Raw genomic sequence first — 19,601 nt, forward strand, 5'->3', positions numbered from 1 at the left:
GTGCTTCTTCGCGTGTCTATAAGATTCAAGCAGCACTATATCACTTCCTGCACTCCAGCGGCAATGCTTTGCCCCATGCACACTGCTGAAAACCTCTCACCATCACCCCAACTCAGTTGCACTTTCGAGAAGTCATGTTTCCCTCACTCAACAGAGGAGGGCCTCGTTGCCTGGGGCAGAAAGGGGCTGGGGGCAGTACACCCGCTCCCGCCCGACCCCCTCCCGCACAGACTCACTCGCGCCCCCCTGGTATACGGCTGCTTTACCGAACCTGCCAAGAGAATGCTCCACCACATGGCAAGACACACTGCACAAGCCCTCCCCTCCTGCCCAGACTCACTTGCGCCCCCCTCCCGCCCCGACATTTTCAATTACTGCTGCCTCCTTACCTGTGCCGCCTCCTCACTGCACAGCAGCGCTCGTCACTGTACCGCCCTCCTCCTTGTCGTCATCACGCACGTCGCGTCGTGCCCAGCGCTAGGTCCCGGCCGGCGCTACTTTCAGGGGACTACTTTGTTTTATAAATTATTTTTTTTATTTTGCCCTTTTTTTTTAATTTATATATCCTATGTCCATCTATACACCCTGACATTTTCAAAGATGTTTCGGGTGTGTAGATTGGCGCTGTGGTTTCCGAGATTACCTTGCCAAAAGGTGCAAGTTCTCTCTTTATAATAGTAGTATAGATATATATATATATATATATATATTCCAAAAGTCGCCGTTTACCTCCTGCTTCCCCGCAGAACAACGAAAGGAGCGAGACCACAACGTGAGTGCAGTTTCTTCAGTGCTTTATTCGTGCCAGAATCTCAGCCTGCAATCCAGCATGACGCGTTTCGCCTCCAACAATGAGGCTTGATAACATAGCGTGCCATGGACACAAACAAGGGAATTTAAAGTGCAAATGCTTGAATGGATACAGCTGTGCTGTTAGTCTTAGTAAACAGTGAGAAAATACTACACGGTTTCAGCAAAAGATAAAGGGCATAGTGCCCTAGGGGTTCGAATAATGAATATATAACAAACAGATTAAGGGATGTACTAAATTAGAAAATGCATATGATTAAATTCATATATTTACACTCATTAAAATTTCCAACTCCACTTCAAAAATTCATATATATACATTATATCACATATAAGTATCTACAACATATTGCATATAAGTATATACACTATATACACATAAAACTACAATAGTTGATGTTATAAGAACCCAAAGATAACATTTTAATTCATTTCAGGAACTGAATGTAGATCACGCTGTTATAAAAATAATACCCCTGTGGGTATAGTCCAATGCAACACAAGCTCATAAATCCAATATGATAATGCACCTATAAATTACCCTCTTAAGGATACTGCAGATCAAACAAAATAGTTAAGTGAAAAGTGCTAGTGCTAACATTAAAAACATACTACAGGTTATAACAGGCTGCAAAGTCAGGTTAAAAATCGAAACCCTTTATGGGGGAACTCGTCAGTAACTCTTCATTTATCTAGAAGTTTTATAAAAAGTTTTTTACAATGACTACATTATAACAGGAACAGGTTAACATTGACTAGAGGCAGGTGTACAAGTCCTCACTGGCATTTAAACCTCCAGGATTCTTACTGTTGAGCTCTAGGATAAATCTAGTTTCCAATAGGCGCAATTTAGCGTCCCTATTTCCACCTCTTTTCAGAGGTAAAACAGAGTCAACAAGAAAATACTGTAGGCTACTGGGGTCACTATTATGTACAGATTCGAAGTGCCTAGCCACTGGGTAAGCTTGGTCTTTTCCAGATATTGCCCTTAGATGTTGTAAAATGCGCTTGTGGGCGGGCAGACGGGTACTGCCCACATACTGGAGTCCACAAGGGCATTGCAAGACATAGACTACATATTCAGTCTTGCATGTAAGTCTCTTATTGATTACAAGAGGCTTTTCTAAAAATGGACTTGAAACGTGCGTTTTATTTATCCCATGGCGATAGGCTTTGCACGATTGGCACTTCTTGAAACCTGTAATGTGATCCATCCAGGATTTGGTAGGTTCTAATGTGTTACTGACTAATGCACTGGCCATGCTGGGGGATCTACGGAAAGTAAGACTGGGTTTATCAGGTACCAGGCTCCCTATGACCGGATCACCTTTGACCAGATTCCAGTTCTTGTTGACAATTTTCCTTATTTGGGAGTGTTGATTGCTGTAAGTAACAATGGCTCTAGATTGTATTTGCTCATTGTTACCCATCACTGCATTGGGTCTGACTCTAGGTATTAGGGCTTCCTCCCTTGTAGTTTTTTTAGTGCGCTTAATTGCTCCATCTATTAATGCACTACTATACCCTCTATTTAGGAATCTGATTTTACTGGCTTGTTGAGCCAGGTCGCATTCTAAGTCAGAACTACAAATTCTCCGTAGTCTCAGCATCTCCCCGTAAGGGATGCTACGGATTAAATGCTGGGGGTGCTTGCTGCTGGCATGAAGTAATGTATTCCCCGCAGTCAGTTTCCTATGTAGTTTTGTTTGCAGTGTATTGTTCCTGATGTAAACCTCTACATCTAAGAAAGTAACCCTTTCTTTATGTACCTGTGAGGTGAACTGTAGGTTTAGATTGTTTGTATTAAGTTCTTTTACAAATTCAGTGGCTTCCTCAGGCGACCCCCTCCAAATCATGAACAGGTCATCTATGTACCTGAGGTACAACATTACCTTATTACACATAGTCTCTCTGTGTTGGCCATGAGGACCCGCTCCTCCCACAGCCCCATATGTAAACAGGCGAAGCTGGGGGAGAAGCAGGCCCCCATAGCCACCCCTCTCATTTGCTGATATGCTTGATTATTGAAAGTGAAGAAGTTTTGTTCCAAACACAATCTTAACATGCCAATAATCATCTTGTTGTGTTGCACACACTCTATGGGGCGTTTGTTAAGGTAATGCTCCACTGCCTTTACACCATCACAGTGTCGAATTGATGTATACAGAGAGGTAACATCCATGGTGATAAGCAATAAATCATCATCCCAATCAATCGAGGCCAATTTGCATATAAAGTCAGTGGTGTCTCTTACATAAGAATCCAGATTTTTTACCCATTCCTGTAAGAAGTAGTCAATATAGCGGGAAATATTTTCTGTGGAGCTGTCTATGGCCGAAATAATTGGCCTCCCAGGTGGCATTAAAGCATCCTTATGCACCTTGGTTAGGAGATAGAAACTGGGGATGACCGGATGATCTTTTTTCAAGTATTTAAATTCATCAAGTGAAATTAATCCACTGCTTCGCCATGCCATCAACTTGGAGTTCTGGTCATTCCATGCTGTCTTAATAGTGGAAAGATTACTTTTCTTATAGCAATCCAGATCCCCCAATTGCCGCTCAGCCTCTCTGATGTATTCCTCCCGTTTCCAAAGGACGATGTTACCCCCTTTGTCGGCTGGCTTCACAATAATTTTGTCTTCAGCTTTTAATTTTTTGCCCAGGTTGTGATAGCATTGGTTTTGTCAATTGATAACCACCTCTTTTTTGTTGGAAGCAATGTACAACTTTTTCAAGTCTTCTATAATGAGATCATGGTAGACATCCAGGTTGTTGTGAGTAGATATAGGCAGAAAGGTGGATTTAGGTTTGAATGGAGTGGTACTGATCCCAGTGCCACTTACTTCATCAATTTCAACACACAAAGTCATATCCGTACTTTCGCGTTGTAGTGTCCATATTTCTTGAAATGCACTTCCCTCCCCAGCGGTCGATAATGAGGGGCTTGATGGTATTGTGACTTTAGGTTTTTTATATGGCTGTAGGCGATGGAATTTGCTGAGTTTAAGTTTCCTGACATATCTGAAAACATCCATCCGTGTATCAGCGTAGTTAAAGTCCCTAGGAGGGCAGTATGAGAGTCCTAGAGATAAAATGGAAGTTTCCCTTGCGGTCAGAATTATATCTGTCAGATTAATTATTGAGGGGGCGCTGACGCCTGTCCCCGTTTCTTGTTCCATCGACCCCGGTTTGTCTTCCTTTCTCCACCTGTTCTTGCTGCATTTCCAGCGCTCAGACCGTTTCCAGTTTGACCTTTGTTTCCTTGTGAAGCCTTTGATTGTGAGCTTGATCTCAGGGTGTCCCTTCGGTTTTCGCACAGGCAGCTCACCTCCTGTGCGGGGGTAAGCTTTGTAAACCCCAATTCCTGTCTATTAGATGGGCCTTCCTCTGCCTCACTCTCTGCAGCTGAACTTAGGTCAGTGGAGGATACCGATATGGATGTTGCCTCCAGCGGTTTTTGTCCCATTCTGCCAATCCGGGCTTTAATCCCATCAAACCTACGTGCAAAAGTAAAAATATGTCCATTCAAATAATCTAATCTGTCCCTCTCAAATTTAAAAGCTTTCCGCTTCTTAATGATATCTTCCTCTTTCGCCAAGCGACTTTCCATATCCTCTCTAATTTTTTTAACATTGTCATCAATTTCAACCTTTGACAACTCCACTTCCAACAACTCGATTTCGGTTTGGAGTTTTACCCTGTCACTTTCCGCATATTTTACAAGGATCCTCATAAGTTTCGCCGAGGACTCCAAGTTTGCTGTAGCCCATTCTTCCAGCATCTGCGGGTCCGGATTATCGTAGCTAGGAGCCAACGTAATACGGAGGCCCCTCGGGACCCGCCCCACTTCCAGGTACCTTGAGAGGGACTTGTTCTCCCACCATTTAGCCTGCTCTTTTTGTCAATTTCTCAAGTTTGCGGAATAGATCCTTGACCGTCGGGTTTGTATTCCCCTATATATATATATCTCACAAGAAATTAAATATCGTGACACACCTCTTGATTTTCAGATGTTCTTTATTGCAGATCGTATATCTCTCCTACGCGTTTCGAACCGAAGTTCCTGTTCACGGTAATCTGTTACAATTGTCCCTTTTCCATTTCTCTATTTATAATCCAGCATCTCAGATTATTTATGGTGTATTGTGGGCAATATGGTACATTGTTATATGTTCAACCAACTTTAGTAGGTGTGCACCGCTTTTGATACACGCGCATTTGTGGTGTCTCGATGTAAGTGCCAATGATTTTGCTACAATTACTCAATCAATCAATCAATCAAGGCATTTATATAGCGCACTACTCACCCGGAGGGTCTCACGGCGCTAGGGGAGGGGGGGTCTGCTACTGCTCGAACAGCCAGGTCTTGAGCTGCTTCCTGAAGGCGAGGTGGTCCTGGGTCAGGCGGAGGTGAGTCGGGAGGGAGTTCCAAGTCTTGGCGGCCAGGTAGGAGAAGGACCTTCCTCCTGTGGTGGCTCTTCGGATACGGGGGACAGCGGCGAGGGCGTGGCTGGTCGATCGAAGCTGGCGTGTGGGAGCGTAGAAGTTGAGGCAGCTGTTGAGGTTTGCTGGGCCCTGGTTGTGCAGGGCTTTGTGTGCGTGGGTGAGGAGACGGAAAGTGATTCTCTTGTTGACCGGGAGCCAGTGCAGATCTCTCAGGTGTCCGGAGATGTGGTTGCGACGGGGGATGTTCAGGATGAGTCGTGCTGAGGCGTTCTGGATCCGCTGGAGTCTCTTCTGGTGTTTGGTGGTGGTTCCGGCATAGAGGGAGTTGCCGTAGTCCAGTCGGCTGGTGACGAGGGCCTGGGTGACCGTCTTCCTGGTCTCGGTGGGGATCTACCGGAAGATCTTACGTACCATGCGCAGGGTGTTGAAGCACGATGAGGAGACGGCGTTGACTTGTCTGGTCATGGAGAGGGAGGAGTCCAGGATGAAGTCCATGTTGCGTGCGTGGTCTGTTGGTTTGGGTGCGCTGCCCAGGGCGGGGGGCCACCAGGAGTCGTCCGAGGCGGAGGGTGAGGATCCCAGGATGAGGACTTCCGTCTTGTCCGAGTTCAGTTTCAGGTGGCTGTTCATCATCCACTTGGCTACTTCTGTCCTCCCTTCGTGTAGGTTGGCTCTGGCGGTTGCGGGATCGTTTGTGAGGGAGAGGATCAGCTGGGTGTCGTCGGCGTAGGAGATGATGTTGAGGTTGTGTTGGCGTACGATGGCTGCGAGGGGGCTCATGTAGATGTTGAAGAGGGTTGGGCTGAGCGAGGAGCCTTGAGGAACGCCGCAGATGACTTCGGTGGCTTCTGATCTGAACGGGGGGAGGCGGACTCTCTGTGTCCTTCCGGCGAGGAAGGAGATGATCCACTCCAGTGCCTTCTCCTGGATTCCGGCGTTGCTGAGGCGCTGCACTAGGGTGCGGTGGCAGACCGTGTCGAAGGCAGCGGAGAGGTCTAGGAGGATGAGGGCGCTGTTTCCGTCACTATGCGCCCAATCTAAATTTAGAAATTACTACGCATACCTGATATATATATCATTCGATATTTTGTACAACTATATTTTTACATCAATATTTTTTACTCAATATTTTTGTACCTACCTGTTTAAGTATAGGGAGTAAATATTTTTGCATTCGATAATTTTACATCAATATTTTTAACTTCTACATTTTTAAGTTCGATATTTTGTCAGTGAACCTTGGTAACCCACACCGCCTCTCTGAATAAGCCTTGGCCAGTTCTTTTCACTATCCTGAAGCTCAGGTGTTAAATTAACTTATTTGATACTTACTTTTGGTCCAATAGTAAGTCACCCATGACAAAGGAGGCAGAAAACTCTGGTTGTCACAATTGATTCTCTGTAATCTTCCATTTTGTTAAATGGGGCTGACCCACCTGAAAATGTCTTCTTTACTAACGGTAACAAATAATGTTATCCCGAGCACTCCGTGAACTTTTTTCAACAATTTTACTAATGTACTGGTGGGTGCCCTCGTCGTCGCACGTAGCCTGAACGTGCCTTTAAGAATCAAGCGAGTGTTGAGGTTAGAGACACTAGCCTCTAGACTGGGCTCTCCAATAACAATGAAAACTAAGTTTTCTCCTTCAAGATCATTCAAGTTTATTCAATTCAGAACATTTCAAATCCATTTAGTTGTTTAAACGTAGTAATTTCACTCTTGCCAACATAATGAGATTCTTATGCTGTGCTGTCAATCAATACATTAATCCACGTTTTGAAAATACCCAATGCATTTCGGGTCAAACAACAGCCATGACCCTTCGTCAGGGGTCTATAGAAAGGAAATCAAACAGGACCAAATTAGTCACCCTAAAACTGAGCAACGCCATTGGTTGTGATCGCGGTCACGTGATATACTTCCAATCCTATTAGAACTATTGTAGTTGGTCTGTTGCAACTTGTTGAAATCCACGGAAGCGCGATCGCGAGTGAAAGCTTGTAAGTCTTTGCACTTTCGTCTCGTAATGCTTGTACCACTTAGGTTTGGGCAGTAGCCAGCGGCATGATGTTTGCACAGTATTAAGGTGGAGCACTCTTCTGCTCAGTTTTTCTTGACTTTCGTTATGCGTGTGGTACCCTTGAACTGGTGTATTGGGTCTCATTGTCGATCACGTTTCTTTTCTTCTCTTTTCCCTCATTGAGTGCGGTTGAGAGCGACGTTATGTTTTATTGTGTAGCATTGTTGGTTATTATGAAGGGTGACTAATTTGGTCCTGTTTGATTTCCTTTCTATAGACCCCTGTCTCTAACCTCAACACTCGCTTGATTCTTTACTAACGGTCTCATTTAATTTAATAAATATGTATTTAATGTTTGAGTTTGATCCTTCTGCGCTATTCAGAGGTGTAATGACCATAGCTCTAGATAGGTATCAAAGCCCCTCTGCTGACGGGTCACAAGCTTTCTGTTTTGCTTTAGTGCTGTATGAGTTTTAAAAAGTTCACTTGGGACCAGACTTTGTTTCTCTCATAATTAAATTGGGTATCTCTGAGACCTGATTTGCATACTGCTAAATTGCTCTACAATGGAAGTGCACTGCCTCAGTGTCTTGTTCTCTAGCACCTTACCTCCTTTTGCCAATCGTGGTTGTTTCTGAATTATGTTGTGCACAAAACAATCCATTTCTTAAGACAGTCGTTATCAATGCCAAGAGATACTTCAAATCTGTAAACCTCGTTGTTGCCGAAACACCACGCATCCGCAGAACCGGAACATGTTGAAGAGCCTTCTCCTACATTGCGGCCAAGACCTGGAATGAGCTCCCTATCAACATCAGATGCGCCCCTTCTCTAAACATCTTTAGGAAGACACTCAAGACCTGGCTCTTCAACTGAACAGAGTTGCTTACCACCCCCACCACCCTTCAGCGCCTTGACACCCACACGGGTGAGTAGCGCAATTTACAATCCCCTGATTAATTGATTGCTGACATGTATCTTGGAATGGTAGGGCTTTTCTGTCAGGAGGAGGTTCTTCGTCCTTCTAAATAAATAAGTTTAGGGACAGGCAAGGTTAACCTCTTAGGTGCTCATGACGACTCCCGGCTGTCATGAGTCACGGTAGGCGTGTGCTCATGACGGCCGGGAGCCGTTTGAACGTTGTCACTCCTCCCATGCTGTGTTAATTCCCCGCCTGTTTGGGAGAATTAATTAGTTGGCGGAGTTCCGACGGCTCCCGGCCGTCACCGTGATTTATGACGGCCGGGAGCCGTCATGAGCACCGCAGCTCCATGCCCACCCCCTAGCCCCCCCCCACCATGGAGGAATTTGCGCTGCAGCGAAGGGGTTATAAAAACATTGCCACCCAATGTTTAGTCATGTATGGAACAGTCCCTCCAAACTACCAGGCGAGGATCCTTCCAGAAAGTAACACAAGTAACCTCAAACTGGTTTCAGCACTGTTGGAACTTGCCAGTAAGGTATAACTGGTATCCTGTGACACAGCAAGCAAGGGCCCCATGTCTAGATTGTTGCATTTGTGAGCAGGGTTAGTACTGGTTTGCACCAAATGGCCCCTGTCTACATTAGAAGTGGGTGAAAACGGTGTGCTGGATTGATACTCAGAGAAATTGCCAGTGGTATGCGTATTTCACATCTTTTATCCTATTACCTTTTCTGTGTTTGATGTACCACCCTAAGTTGCCAGGCTATGCCGAGACCTAGCTCCCTTGCTTGTTGTGTCACAGGATCAAGATATACCTTACTGATACAGGACTGGTGTGGCTCATCGGTTAGAGGCGGCAGACCCGGAAGCAGAGGACGGCCCGGGACCAGGGTTCAATTCCCGACGCGGCAGGGTCATGGACCAGGGTCAGCGGACTTGATAATTCTTGCCTTGATGCCTACTCTAACCAGGGATCACACTTGGCAACTCTGGGCATTAGCCTGCCTCATCTCCACAACGGCCCCCCACATACGCCGGGGATGCCTGGTTTCACCTTGGAGATACCCAGCAGGGACCATCTCACAGGGAAAACCAGGACGGGTTCCCCAGCGGTCTACAGCGCGGAGATACCCCATGTGGGGTGATTCATGCGCTTTACAAGACATCCATACATTACATTACATTACATTACAGCTCATACCGGGCTGGGGATGCTTTCGGGAGAGGCCTTGCCTGACAGTTCCCTGTAGGAGTAGGGTCAGTATTAATTGACTTAAAGAGGGCCTCTGTTTAGAATGGGACAGCAGGCAAAAAACAATGTGTTGAAATGCTACCTAGAGCAATTGCACGCCCTTATGTATGTTCGATATAACACGTTAAGTGGCAAGGAGTATATCTAGATATACATCCATAGCTTGCGCCGCCAAAGGATCAAAGCCATACCTTACTGATGAAACTTAAAGGGCCTAACCTAAAGGGTCCAGGCACCAGGATGAAAGTGTTAACATTCATGAGTGGGTATCTGATGTGTCTGATTCAAATTCACTCACCAATGGACATTTAGCAGACTGTGCTTCTGTGCAACAAATGCAACTACCAGTATGAATGTGTTCACCCCTAGTATGTCTATTTCCATTTTCAAACAGGCATGAAATGAGCATGAAAGATGATGCTTCCTTGCATAGAAAGTTGTTTATTTTGTGGTACAAAATATCATAAAATGGAGATCAACATCAAAATCCAGAAATTTAAACCTGTTCCAGTAATAATGACTTTAATTCAAAGATCCAATTTACAGCACAGATATGAAGGTGGGTGGATGGCATGCTTTTGAAGACTCGTCAGCCCATCACCTTATAGCCCACGTCCACATCCACAGCCTGGTCGCCACTAGTGTTTGCCAGCAGCGGGTGTTGAATTCTGGGGTCCACACTTGGGTGCCGCTCTATACAGAACACCTGTAGATCTCCTCTTTCTCGTTGATGAGCCAGAGGGCCCCAGAGTCAAATGTCACGTGCTTGATTTTGGAGCAGAAGTCGAGTGCCTTCCACTGGGTGCCCATGGGATTACTGTTTGTGACGCCCTCCCTGGAAAACAAAGCAAGAAGAGCCAACATTAGGAAAATAGGTAAAGAAGGGTCTCAGAAGCCTGGTCGCCATAGGACTACTTTATTGGCAGAGGTGTGGTTTAAGTGAGTGTCACTAATTGTAGATTTTCCAGAAAGAGGAGGAAAGTGTGTAAAATATCTAGAATATCCTTTACAAGATTAAAAGCATGTCCAGGGGAAATAGCTTACTATGAGAAGTAATTAGATAGTCATTTCTAGACAGTTGGATTGATCAGTTGCTTCTTGGAGGATGAGGACATGAACATTGACATTGGTCCATCATCCCACCAGTGACACCGATGTGTTATTTACCTCTAACAGCAGATTTCCATATTTGATTAGCATCCCAGATTAATATGCTTCAGAGTTATTTTACACGTGTAGGAAAGATCTCTGACTGACAAGGAGGCATCATATGATTTCCTAGCATGACCCTAGACGGCGTGTTTCAATGCATCAGATGGTACCCTGACACCCACGTAGGTACCCCGGCATCTTAATAGAAAGTAAGCTTATTTCACATTCTCTTATATCCTGGTATCAAGTGAGACAGATATATACTGATGCACACATATGCAGGAAGTAAATGATACATCAGCAGATGCCCCACTAAGGGAAAGTCCTCTGTAGCATATCATTCTGGGAAGTATCAATTAAAGACCTCCGCTGTTGTGAACAAACTCTACAAGTATCAATCTAAGGAGGGTCCTTCAGAGACCCCTTGGCAAATGTGAAGAAACTCTGCAGCATATTAACATGGGTAGAGACCACTACAAACCCCTGCTAGTGGGAAGAAACTCTACAATTTATCAATCTAAGGAGGGTCCTTCAGAGACCCCTTGGCAAATGTGAAGAAACTCTGCAGCATATTAACATGGGTAGAGTCTACTGCAAACCCTACTAGTGTGAACAAACTCTACAACTTATCAATCTAGGGAGGGTCCTTCAGAGACCCCTTGACAAATGTGAAAACACTCTACAGCATATTAACATGGGTAGAGACCACTACAAACCCTTGCTAGTGTGAAGAAACTCTACAGCATATTATTATGGGTAACGTCCACTAAGACCCCCCCTAGTGTGAATAAACTCTACAACGTATTCATCTAAAGATGACACTTCATAGACCCCTCCACAAAAGTGGTATGAGTAGAGGCCACAGTAGAACCCCGCAAGTATGAAGAAACTCAACAGCTTATTAATATGGGTAGAATCCACTAAATATTCCTTCTAGTGTGACGAACTAGCATACAATCTAGCAAAGGTCCTTCAGAGACCCCTTTCTCTAGTGTGAACAAACTCTGCGGAATATTAATTTGCGGACTGCCATCTAAAGACCCCCGCTATTGTGAAAAAACTCTAAAGCATGGAAATCACAGAAGAATCCTTCAAAAACCCCTCTACAAGTGTGAAGAAACTCTTCAGCATAATATGAGTAGAGTCCACCGTAGACCCTCGTAGGTGTGAAGAAACTCAGCAGTATATTGATATGGGTAGAGCCCACTAAAGACCCTAACAGTGTGAACAAACTCTACAACATCTCAATCTAAGGAGGGTCCTTCAGAGACCCCTTGACAAATGTGAAGAAACTCTACAGCATATTATTATGGGTAGAGTCCACTAAGACCCCCCTAGCAGGAATAAACTCTACAACGTATTAATCTAAGGAGGACACTTCATAGACCTACACAAATGTGAAGAAACTCTTCAGCATGGTATGAGTATTGCATTGTATTGTAATTACATTTATATAGCGCTTACTACCCCTGACGAGGCGTCAAAGTGCTTTTTCGCTGTGCAGCACGCTACTCCGGGACCCATAGAGGATTAGTGTTGAATTAGTATAGTGAAACATGCAAATACATTGTAAGTGGTGTATAGGTTAGTCAGTTATTTGTATTTGGAATGATAGCAGAAGGATAGAGGAGGACAAAGGTTTGTATTTATATAGCGCTTGTTACCCCTGATGTGGGTGTTGAAGCACGCTACTCCGGAAGCCCATAAAGGATTAGTGGTTAATTAGTATGGTGAAATATGAAAGTAATTTCAGTGGTGGATATTAGTTATTTGGAGTGAGAAGGATAGCGGAGGGATAAAAGGGGAAGAAAGGTTTGAATTCATATAGCACTTGTTACCCCTGATGGGGTGTTGAAGCACGCCACTCCGGAACCCATAAAGGATTAGGGGTGAATTAGTATGGTTGAATATGGAATTTGAGAAGTGAACATGTTAGTCTGTTAATTTTAATTGAAAAGATAGTGGAGGGATAAAAGAGTGAAGGATTTTTTTGTTTGTTTTGTTTTTAGGTCTTAGCAGTAGGAGGGGGCCTTTGGATGAGTAAAAAGAAGATTTGGAGGGGAGGAGTCAGAGGGAAGAGTTTAGAAAGGTTTGTTTTGGGAGATAGGTATAGTAGAAAGAGGTGTCAGATGATACAAGGAGGAGTAGAGTAGGAGAGAGTCCAGAAAGGGTTATTTTGGGGATCATAGTAGTGGTATGGGGTTTGGGATAAATGAGAGTGGATGTAGAGGATATATTGATAGATGTATAGGATGAGAAATAGGGTAGTGCATTGGAAATGCTAAATTAGAAGTAAGTGATAAATATATAGATCAATAAGTACCTTAAGTTTGTGGATGTGGATGGTGTGGGCTGGGTATTGCTAAATGGGAAAATGGGCAGCATTTCTGGCGCTAGCCCTGTTCAGTCTCAAGCAGGCTCAAACAGGCAGCAGCCCTTGTCCTCTCTGCCATTAACAGGCTCAAACAGGCAGCAGTCCTTGTCCTCTCCGCCCTTAGCCTCGACGCCCGGGCTGAGACGCCCTAACCCTGGCCTTTTATAGCCCTAGAAATCAGGTGACCCCTTCAGCCAATGGGAACCCTAGCCCTACCACTATCCAATCACAACACTAGCCCTAAAATCTAGAACCAATAGGAGACCAGGAACTTACAGCCAATCTTAGCCCTAGTCCAAGCACCCAATCAGTTCAAAACCCCTGATCTCTACATCCAATAGAGGCCGTAGCCCACCAGTAGTACCAACCCAAGTCCAAGCAACCATTGGTACAGAAAGCCCTAGTCCCTACTTCCAATACAAAGCCTAACGCTACTCTTAGTCCCACAACTAGTCCAGCAACCAATCACACCAGAAGCCCTAATCGCTAAAGGTCTAACCCTAGCCCTAGTCCCACCCTACTCCTAACAACCAATAACATAGGAAGCCCTAGTCCCTACTTCCAATAGAAATCCTAACCCTAGCCCTAGTCCCAACCCTACATTGATTGAATCACATACCCAGAAACCTATCAGAACCCTCAAATACCCAATCAATGAGGACACTAACCCTAATCCAATAGAAACAACAGTTACAACCACCAATCAGTATACACATGTACCAACCACTAGCAGACCATATAAGGTCCTGGCGACCTCATACAAGGTTTGCTGGCTGGGGAGTTGGAAACTGCTTCTCCTGTTTAGTATCACCTAGGAGACAGACAGGCTCAATCCATACTATGGACTTCTCCAGGTAAAGGCCTCACTAACTTGAAATCTAACAATACTGTTTGAATAAAACTTTACTCCCTCTCCTGGCCAAAAAACGAAGTGCACAGTCCCTAGTAAACCACTAAAGAACTCCACAAGTGCGAACAAACTCTATTGAGTATTAATGTAGCAAGCGACCTTCAGAGACCACATCTACAAGTATGAAGAAACTCTAGAGCATATTAGTGTGTGTAGAGTCCACTAAAGAACTCGACTAGTGCGAACAAACTCTATAGAGGAGTAATGTAGCAAAGGACCTTCAGAGAACACATCTACAAGTGTGAAGAAACTCTACAGCCTATTACTATGGGTAGAGTCCACTAAGGAACTCCAACAGTGTAAACAAACTCTATAGAATAGTAATGTAGCAAGGGACCTTCAGAGAACACATCTACAAGTGTGAAGAAACTCTACAGCCTATTGCTATGAGTAGAGTCCACACTGGATTAATTGAGAACAACATGTACACAGTGGTAACGAAAGCTTTGGCCGAAGTGGTCGCTGTCAATAATCATTGCGTTGTTATATAGGAAAGGAAGAACAAAAAGTCAAACAAATCTAGATTCATGTTTTTCTAGTTGTTTTAACAACTGCCAAAAGGATGGGAAGAGGAACAGTGAACTGAACTGGAGATTAGGTGGACATGGGGGGTGAGGGTGATGGGGACATGGTAAGGGGAGACAGGACGCAGTCGCTCAAGAAGGTTCAGGTTTTAATGGTTGTCAATTAGGACACTGGAAACATGATTGTAATACCTCATTCCAGCATTCAGCCCTAGGTTCCCACATTCACTCAAATCACGCTGTTCCAATAACACCACTGAGATACGAGAACTGGCATGTGAATACCTTGATTCCAGTTGATTAACATAGCCCATAAGTGAAGTGTGTGATAAATGGTGAGCCCACTTCATGTCTTATTGATACTGGGGCTAGCCAGTCAGCTCGAAAACCTTTGCCTCTCTCAGGTTTGTTCATTGATGGCGTTAGCATTTCTAGCACTAAGATTTGCCACCAATCAGTTCAGGACCTACAACTGATCAACATGCCTGTCTGTCAAGTCCAATCTTACCTGCAAACGTTTTAGGTTGAGTTATGTTATGTAAAGTAAATTGTATCATGTATTGTACCTGGGATGAAGTGTTTCTCAAAGTGCCTAAGGGAAAGGCAAATTGTGTGGATGTGAAGGGTGGGAAGAACAAGCAAAAATGTGCAATGCAAAAATATCAGAAACATTGCTTAACAAATCGCCTTCTTCTTTATGGTGTGAACATGCCCATGATGTTAGTTGAAATATCACTGTTAAAAAAGATTAATTCATTGAAGAAGCTTCCTTATATCCCACAGTATCCTTTACACCCTAAACCTAAAGTTGGAATCTGACCTGTAATGGCCACTTTAATCAAACAAGGAGTTTTAGCCCCCACTGTAGGTCGTAGCTGTGCCCTCAATGTTACAGACTTGTACAGGATTTGGGTACAATAATGTTGGAGTACCTAACTTTTCTCTGGCACCCAATCCACTCCCATTTTATCATATTCCTGCCTCAGCAAAATGGTTTACTGGTGGTGGTTTGTGCTCCGCTTCCTTCTCTATTCCCATTGATGAAGAGAGCCAGTATCTCATCGTGTTCTAATTTTCTGGGGGTCAGAGACCGTGGTGGAGACCCCCCCCCCCCCCCCCCCCCCCCCCCCCCCCCCCCAGGGATTGGCAGGGTCTCCTTCCACTGGTCTCAAAAGGGTCTTGGCTCCCTGGTCTCTCCCGAGGGGTTGACTCCTGTTCAGTCGGTTGATTTCTTACTTTGCCACTCCGGACCAGTGCAAGGCGGAGTCAGTATATCTGCTCACTGAAGTGGCTACGAAGGGGCCTTTCGCTTTGAAAGAGAAATTACAGCTTTGTTTCTTCTATGTCTGATATTTAGATCATCACATATCCGGGGGGGGGGGCACTACCTGACTGCAACCCGGATCAAAGCCATTCCTAAATTGCATCCCCCAGTCACCGTCTTTCAGATTTGCACCTTCTTGGGGACGGTGGAATGTTGCAGACAATAGATTTTGAGTTTTTCACCTCCAATTAAGCTTTTTCCGCGTTTTTAAAGAAATATTCCCCAACATCTATACAATGGATTGAGGATGCAGAGCTAGCTTTTGTGCAGGCGAAAGAACCATTGTCCTCTGCCCCGCTCTGGGACTACAGGATCATTCTAAACCCGTTAGTACAAGTCCGACCCGGTGGGTTAGTGGACTAATGCATCCACTGCAGGGGCCTGTGTGTGACTGTATGGTCGCAGGTTCAAATCCCAGCGGACGGCTCTACCTTTCATCTTTCTGAGGTCAGAAAAATGAGTACCATTGAGGTGGGTAACAATAAACAGCTATCTTTTATTCAGCACTAAGATACCCTTCTGGGTGAAAGTGCTTGTCACAAATATATGTTATGATTACCTTGTGTTGTCAGGTACGAAATGGTTGCAAGAGTGCTGGTCCAAGATCATGGTGATAAAAAAGAAACCTATTTCATGTCACTCTTTCATTCTTGGCCCCCCACCCCCTGGCTGCAGCTCTCTCACTTTGTTTGTGGTCTGTGCTAGCCTCTACTCTTCTCAGTAGAATCCCCTGAATATATTGTTCTGGGTTACACTATGACAGTGGCTGCATCCTGTCCTGTAGCTGTGGCTGCCTTACTGCTCACAACAAATACTCAGTATGTTTCCACTGCCCAGATGTCCCAATATGAACTACAGTTACTCTCTACCACCCACATGACCTGACTCCCCTGTCTGGTATTAAGATCAGCGCATCTGGGGCCTGCTATCAAGTTGCAGATGGAGAACCTACAATGGACATCAAAAAACGAAAACAGTTGTAGATCAAGCAGAATTGTCAAATGGATTCAGACAGCAGGTGTTGGGACAGGAAGAGTGGTAGCCCCAGCATTTCTTCCCCTCGACCTTGCTAGGGTGTATTCTGCCCAAGTCCATGTTGGGACAGTCTGCTCTGCGTCGGTGAATCCCACTGGGTTTCTTCTCTTTCCTTCAGTTGCCCAACAGATGTGCCATCCCTTTGCCACAGCAGGCCCACAGCATTGGAAAAGGGATCAAGACCCATTGCTTTAAATTATTGTAACAGCTGATGTCATATTGATTCATTTCCTGCAATTTGGTTTTCATATTTGTGCTCATGTTAAACACAGCCTGTACTGCCCTTTCTCTCCTGACATATTGAGCGTGGCTCTTATGCTTGGCCTGCTTCTTGCATCTTTTTTCAAAGTCCTTTTGTGCTCTTCTCATGAAAAATGGAGCACAGTTTTTGACACATCTACATCCATTCCAAGCAGTGCGTGAGGACCCCTATAGAAAGTCATGCTTCTTAGGAGCAGTTGGCACTGCGAGCGTAGGGGGACATGTTTCTGCTTTCATGACCAATATATTCAAATGTGCTTGTTTTGCTAAATATAATTGTGCAGACTTCCCACAGGCATAAGAGTGGTCCCTGATATGTCTGACACAACGAAGGAAGCTACTTCTTTAAAGACACTCTACAAAGTTCGGTGTTACAAGTGGTCTAGGGCCAGATGTACGAACATTTCATCTTGCGAATCTCTAATTGCAATTATTTTGTAACTCGCACTTAGAGCCTCACAAAATGAAATATGTGTCTCAGACACATTAGCGATTCCCAATAGGGTCGCAGGGGACATGTCTCATCAATATTCGTGAGGCAGGTCACAGTTTGCAACCCATTGGGAATAGACAACGACACAGGGGTGGTGGTCGGATGGAGACAGCAGATCACCATGTCTGTATTTGCTTTCAAATAAAGCAACTTATTTTTTTTTAAAGCAGCCCATTTTTCTTAAAAGAAAACGGGATGCGCTTCAAAAAGAAAAATGAAACATTTCTTTTTTCATTTAATAAGGGTAGGCAGTGGTCCCTGGGACCACTGCCTGGTCTTAAAAAAAGCTTTTGCCACCGTTCACAAAGGGAAAGGGCCCCCCTGGGGACTCCTTGCCTTTTGCGACTGGCTAACCACTTGAAGTAGGTGGTAAACTATGATTGTTTTGCAACCGCATTCCGGTTGCAGAGCAATCGTACATCCCCCAGCAACCGACTATTAAGAAGGGACGCCCTTGGTATGCTCCTTCCTGATACTGACTCGCAAACCCTATTTTGCCAGTCTGTAATAGGTTACAGGCTCGCAAAATAGAGTTGGTACATGCCAAAAGGCATTTTAGCTGAAGCAGGTGGCTTCATTGTCCATTTGTGACCACTAAAAACGTTTGTCCTGGCGGCCAAGACATGGAACTCCCTCCCCACCCACCTACGACTGACCCAGGACCATCTCTCCTTCAGGAAACAACTCAAGACCTGGCTGTTCGAGCAGTAGCGACTCCCCCCCCCCCCCAGTGCCTTGAGACCCTCACGGGCACTATACAAATCTGATGATTGATTGATTGATTTGTACATCTTGCCCCATGCCTTTATATCGGGAAGAAAGTGGTCATAAAGCATTCTAGATAACCTCCCTGTCACTATTACTTTCCACAGTCCCAGGCTCCAGAGTGATATGGGTGGATACCATGTCTTCTTCCAGTGTGAAGCTCAAGCATTTTTTTTGCAGACCCCAAATTGTGGTTTGGTGTTCTAAAAGAGGGGAATGGAGACTCAACACGACAAACGAGATAGATGAAGGAATAGCATAACCCCAAATCATTTTCCTGGTAGCTGGAATTTCTGATGTTTTAAAGTCTCCCAGAAAACCCCAGCCTCTCCAACATACAGCGCTTGACTGAGGGTGACTTGTGGGAGTACTATTGTAGTCATTTGGTGGTCTCTCTGGCTTTGGTTTCCATGCAAGATCCCACCTGCCTGCCACTTCCTTGAACATATACATCCATACTTTACCAGTTTCCCTTTGAATCTGTCAGGGGATAGGAAGTGTGCTGCCCTGTAATGAAATGCCACATTTTTACATTTTAAATTATTCTTTCTCCTGCTCAATATTATGTTTGTTTGGTGCTTGTCACCTCTCAAATCTTTCTCTCCTGGAGGAATGTCTTCTGCACCTTAGGACTCAACCATAGGTGGGAGAAGGTGTTTGTTGGGCATCTGAAAGAGATGGCTTTCTTTGGCTGACAAGCACATGTTGAATGACCTTCACTACTACCCTGCTTGAAGCATTAAAGCTCAACAGTGCCCATTGCTTGGCCCAACTGGGCACTCACGCGGCGGATGCCTTATATTGGGGTAACCTCGCTAGTTTCAGGGGAATTATTGGGTAGCAGTGGAATTATAGGATTGCGGAAGATTTTACAGTTGTGAGAATTGTAAGGTGTCAAGGGATCCTACGATTTAGAATATTGTGAGAAATAGTAGAAATGTAGGGGAGTGTAGACTTGGAGGGGGATTCTGGGATTGGAAGGTTGTTGGGGTTCTAGTGCTATTGCTGAATTTTAGGGCTGCTTGGGATTCACAGTAAGACTGACAGGGGATTATAATACTTCGAAAGGATTGTAAGGGTGTCAGTTGTGTGAGCGTTACAACGGAATTGTACGGTTGCAGGACATAATATGGTCGTAGGGACGTTTAGGTTGTATGAGACTATAGCCTTAGTATGAACTGTGGTTCAGTAAGGTTGGCAGGAGCAAAAGGATTGTGCAGAGTTGTAGTGTTACCACAGATAGTAGTGTGGAGGTGATAGTATGCTTATGGAGGAAATGTAGGGTTGGGGTGGGATTGTGAAGTGGC

The 19,601-nt window shown here is 44.7% G+C and overlaps 1 protein-coding gene across 1 annotated transcript in view; it reads right to left on the reverse strand.

Moving 5' to 3' along the window:
* Positions 1-9,881: 9,881 nt before the first annotated feature.
* Positions 9,882-19,601, reverse strand: part of LOC147706554 (fish-egg lectin-like) — a 40,116-nt gene continuing 30,396 nt past the window's right edge. The window contains exon 4 of the mRNA XM_086933024.1: positions 9,882-10,291. Within this exon, the coding sequence (XP_086789150.1) occupies positions 10,150-10,291 (142 nt within the window). The 3' untranslated portion in view covers positions 9,882-10,149. The remainder of the gene's footprint in view (positions 10,292-19,601) is intronic.

The sequence above is a fragment of the Lissotriton vulgaris genome, chromosome 7, assembly GCF_964263255.1.
Source record: "Lissotriton vulgaris chromosome 7, aLisVul1.2, whole genome shotgun sequence".
NCBI lineage: Eukaryota > Metazoa > Chordata > Amphibia > Caudata > Salamandridae > Lissotriton > Lissotriton vulgaris.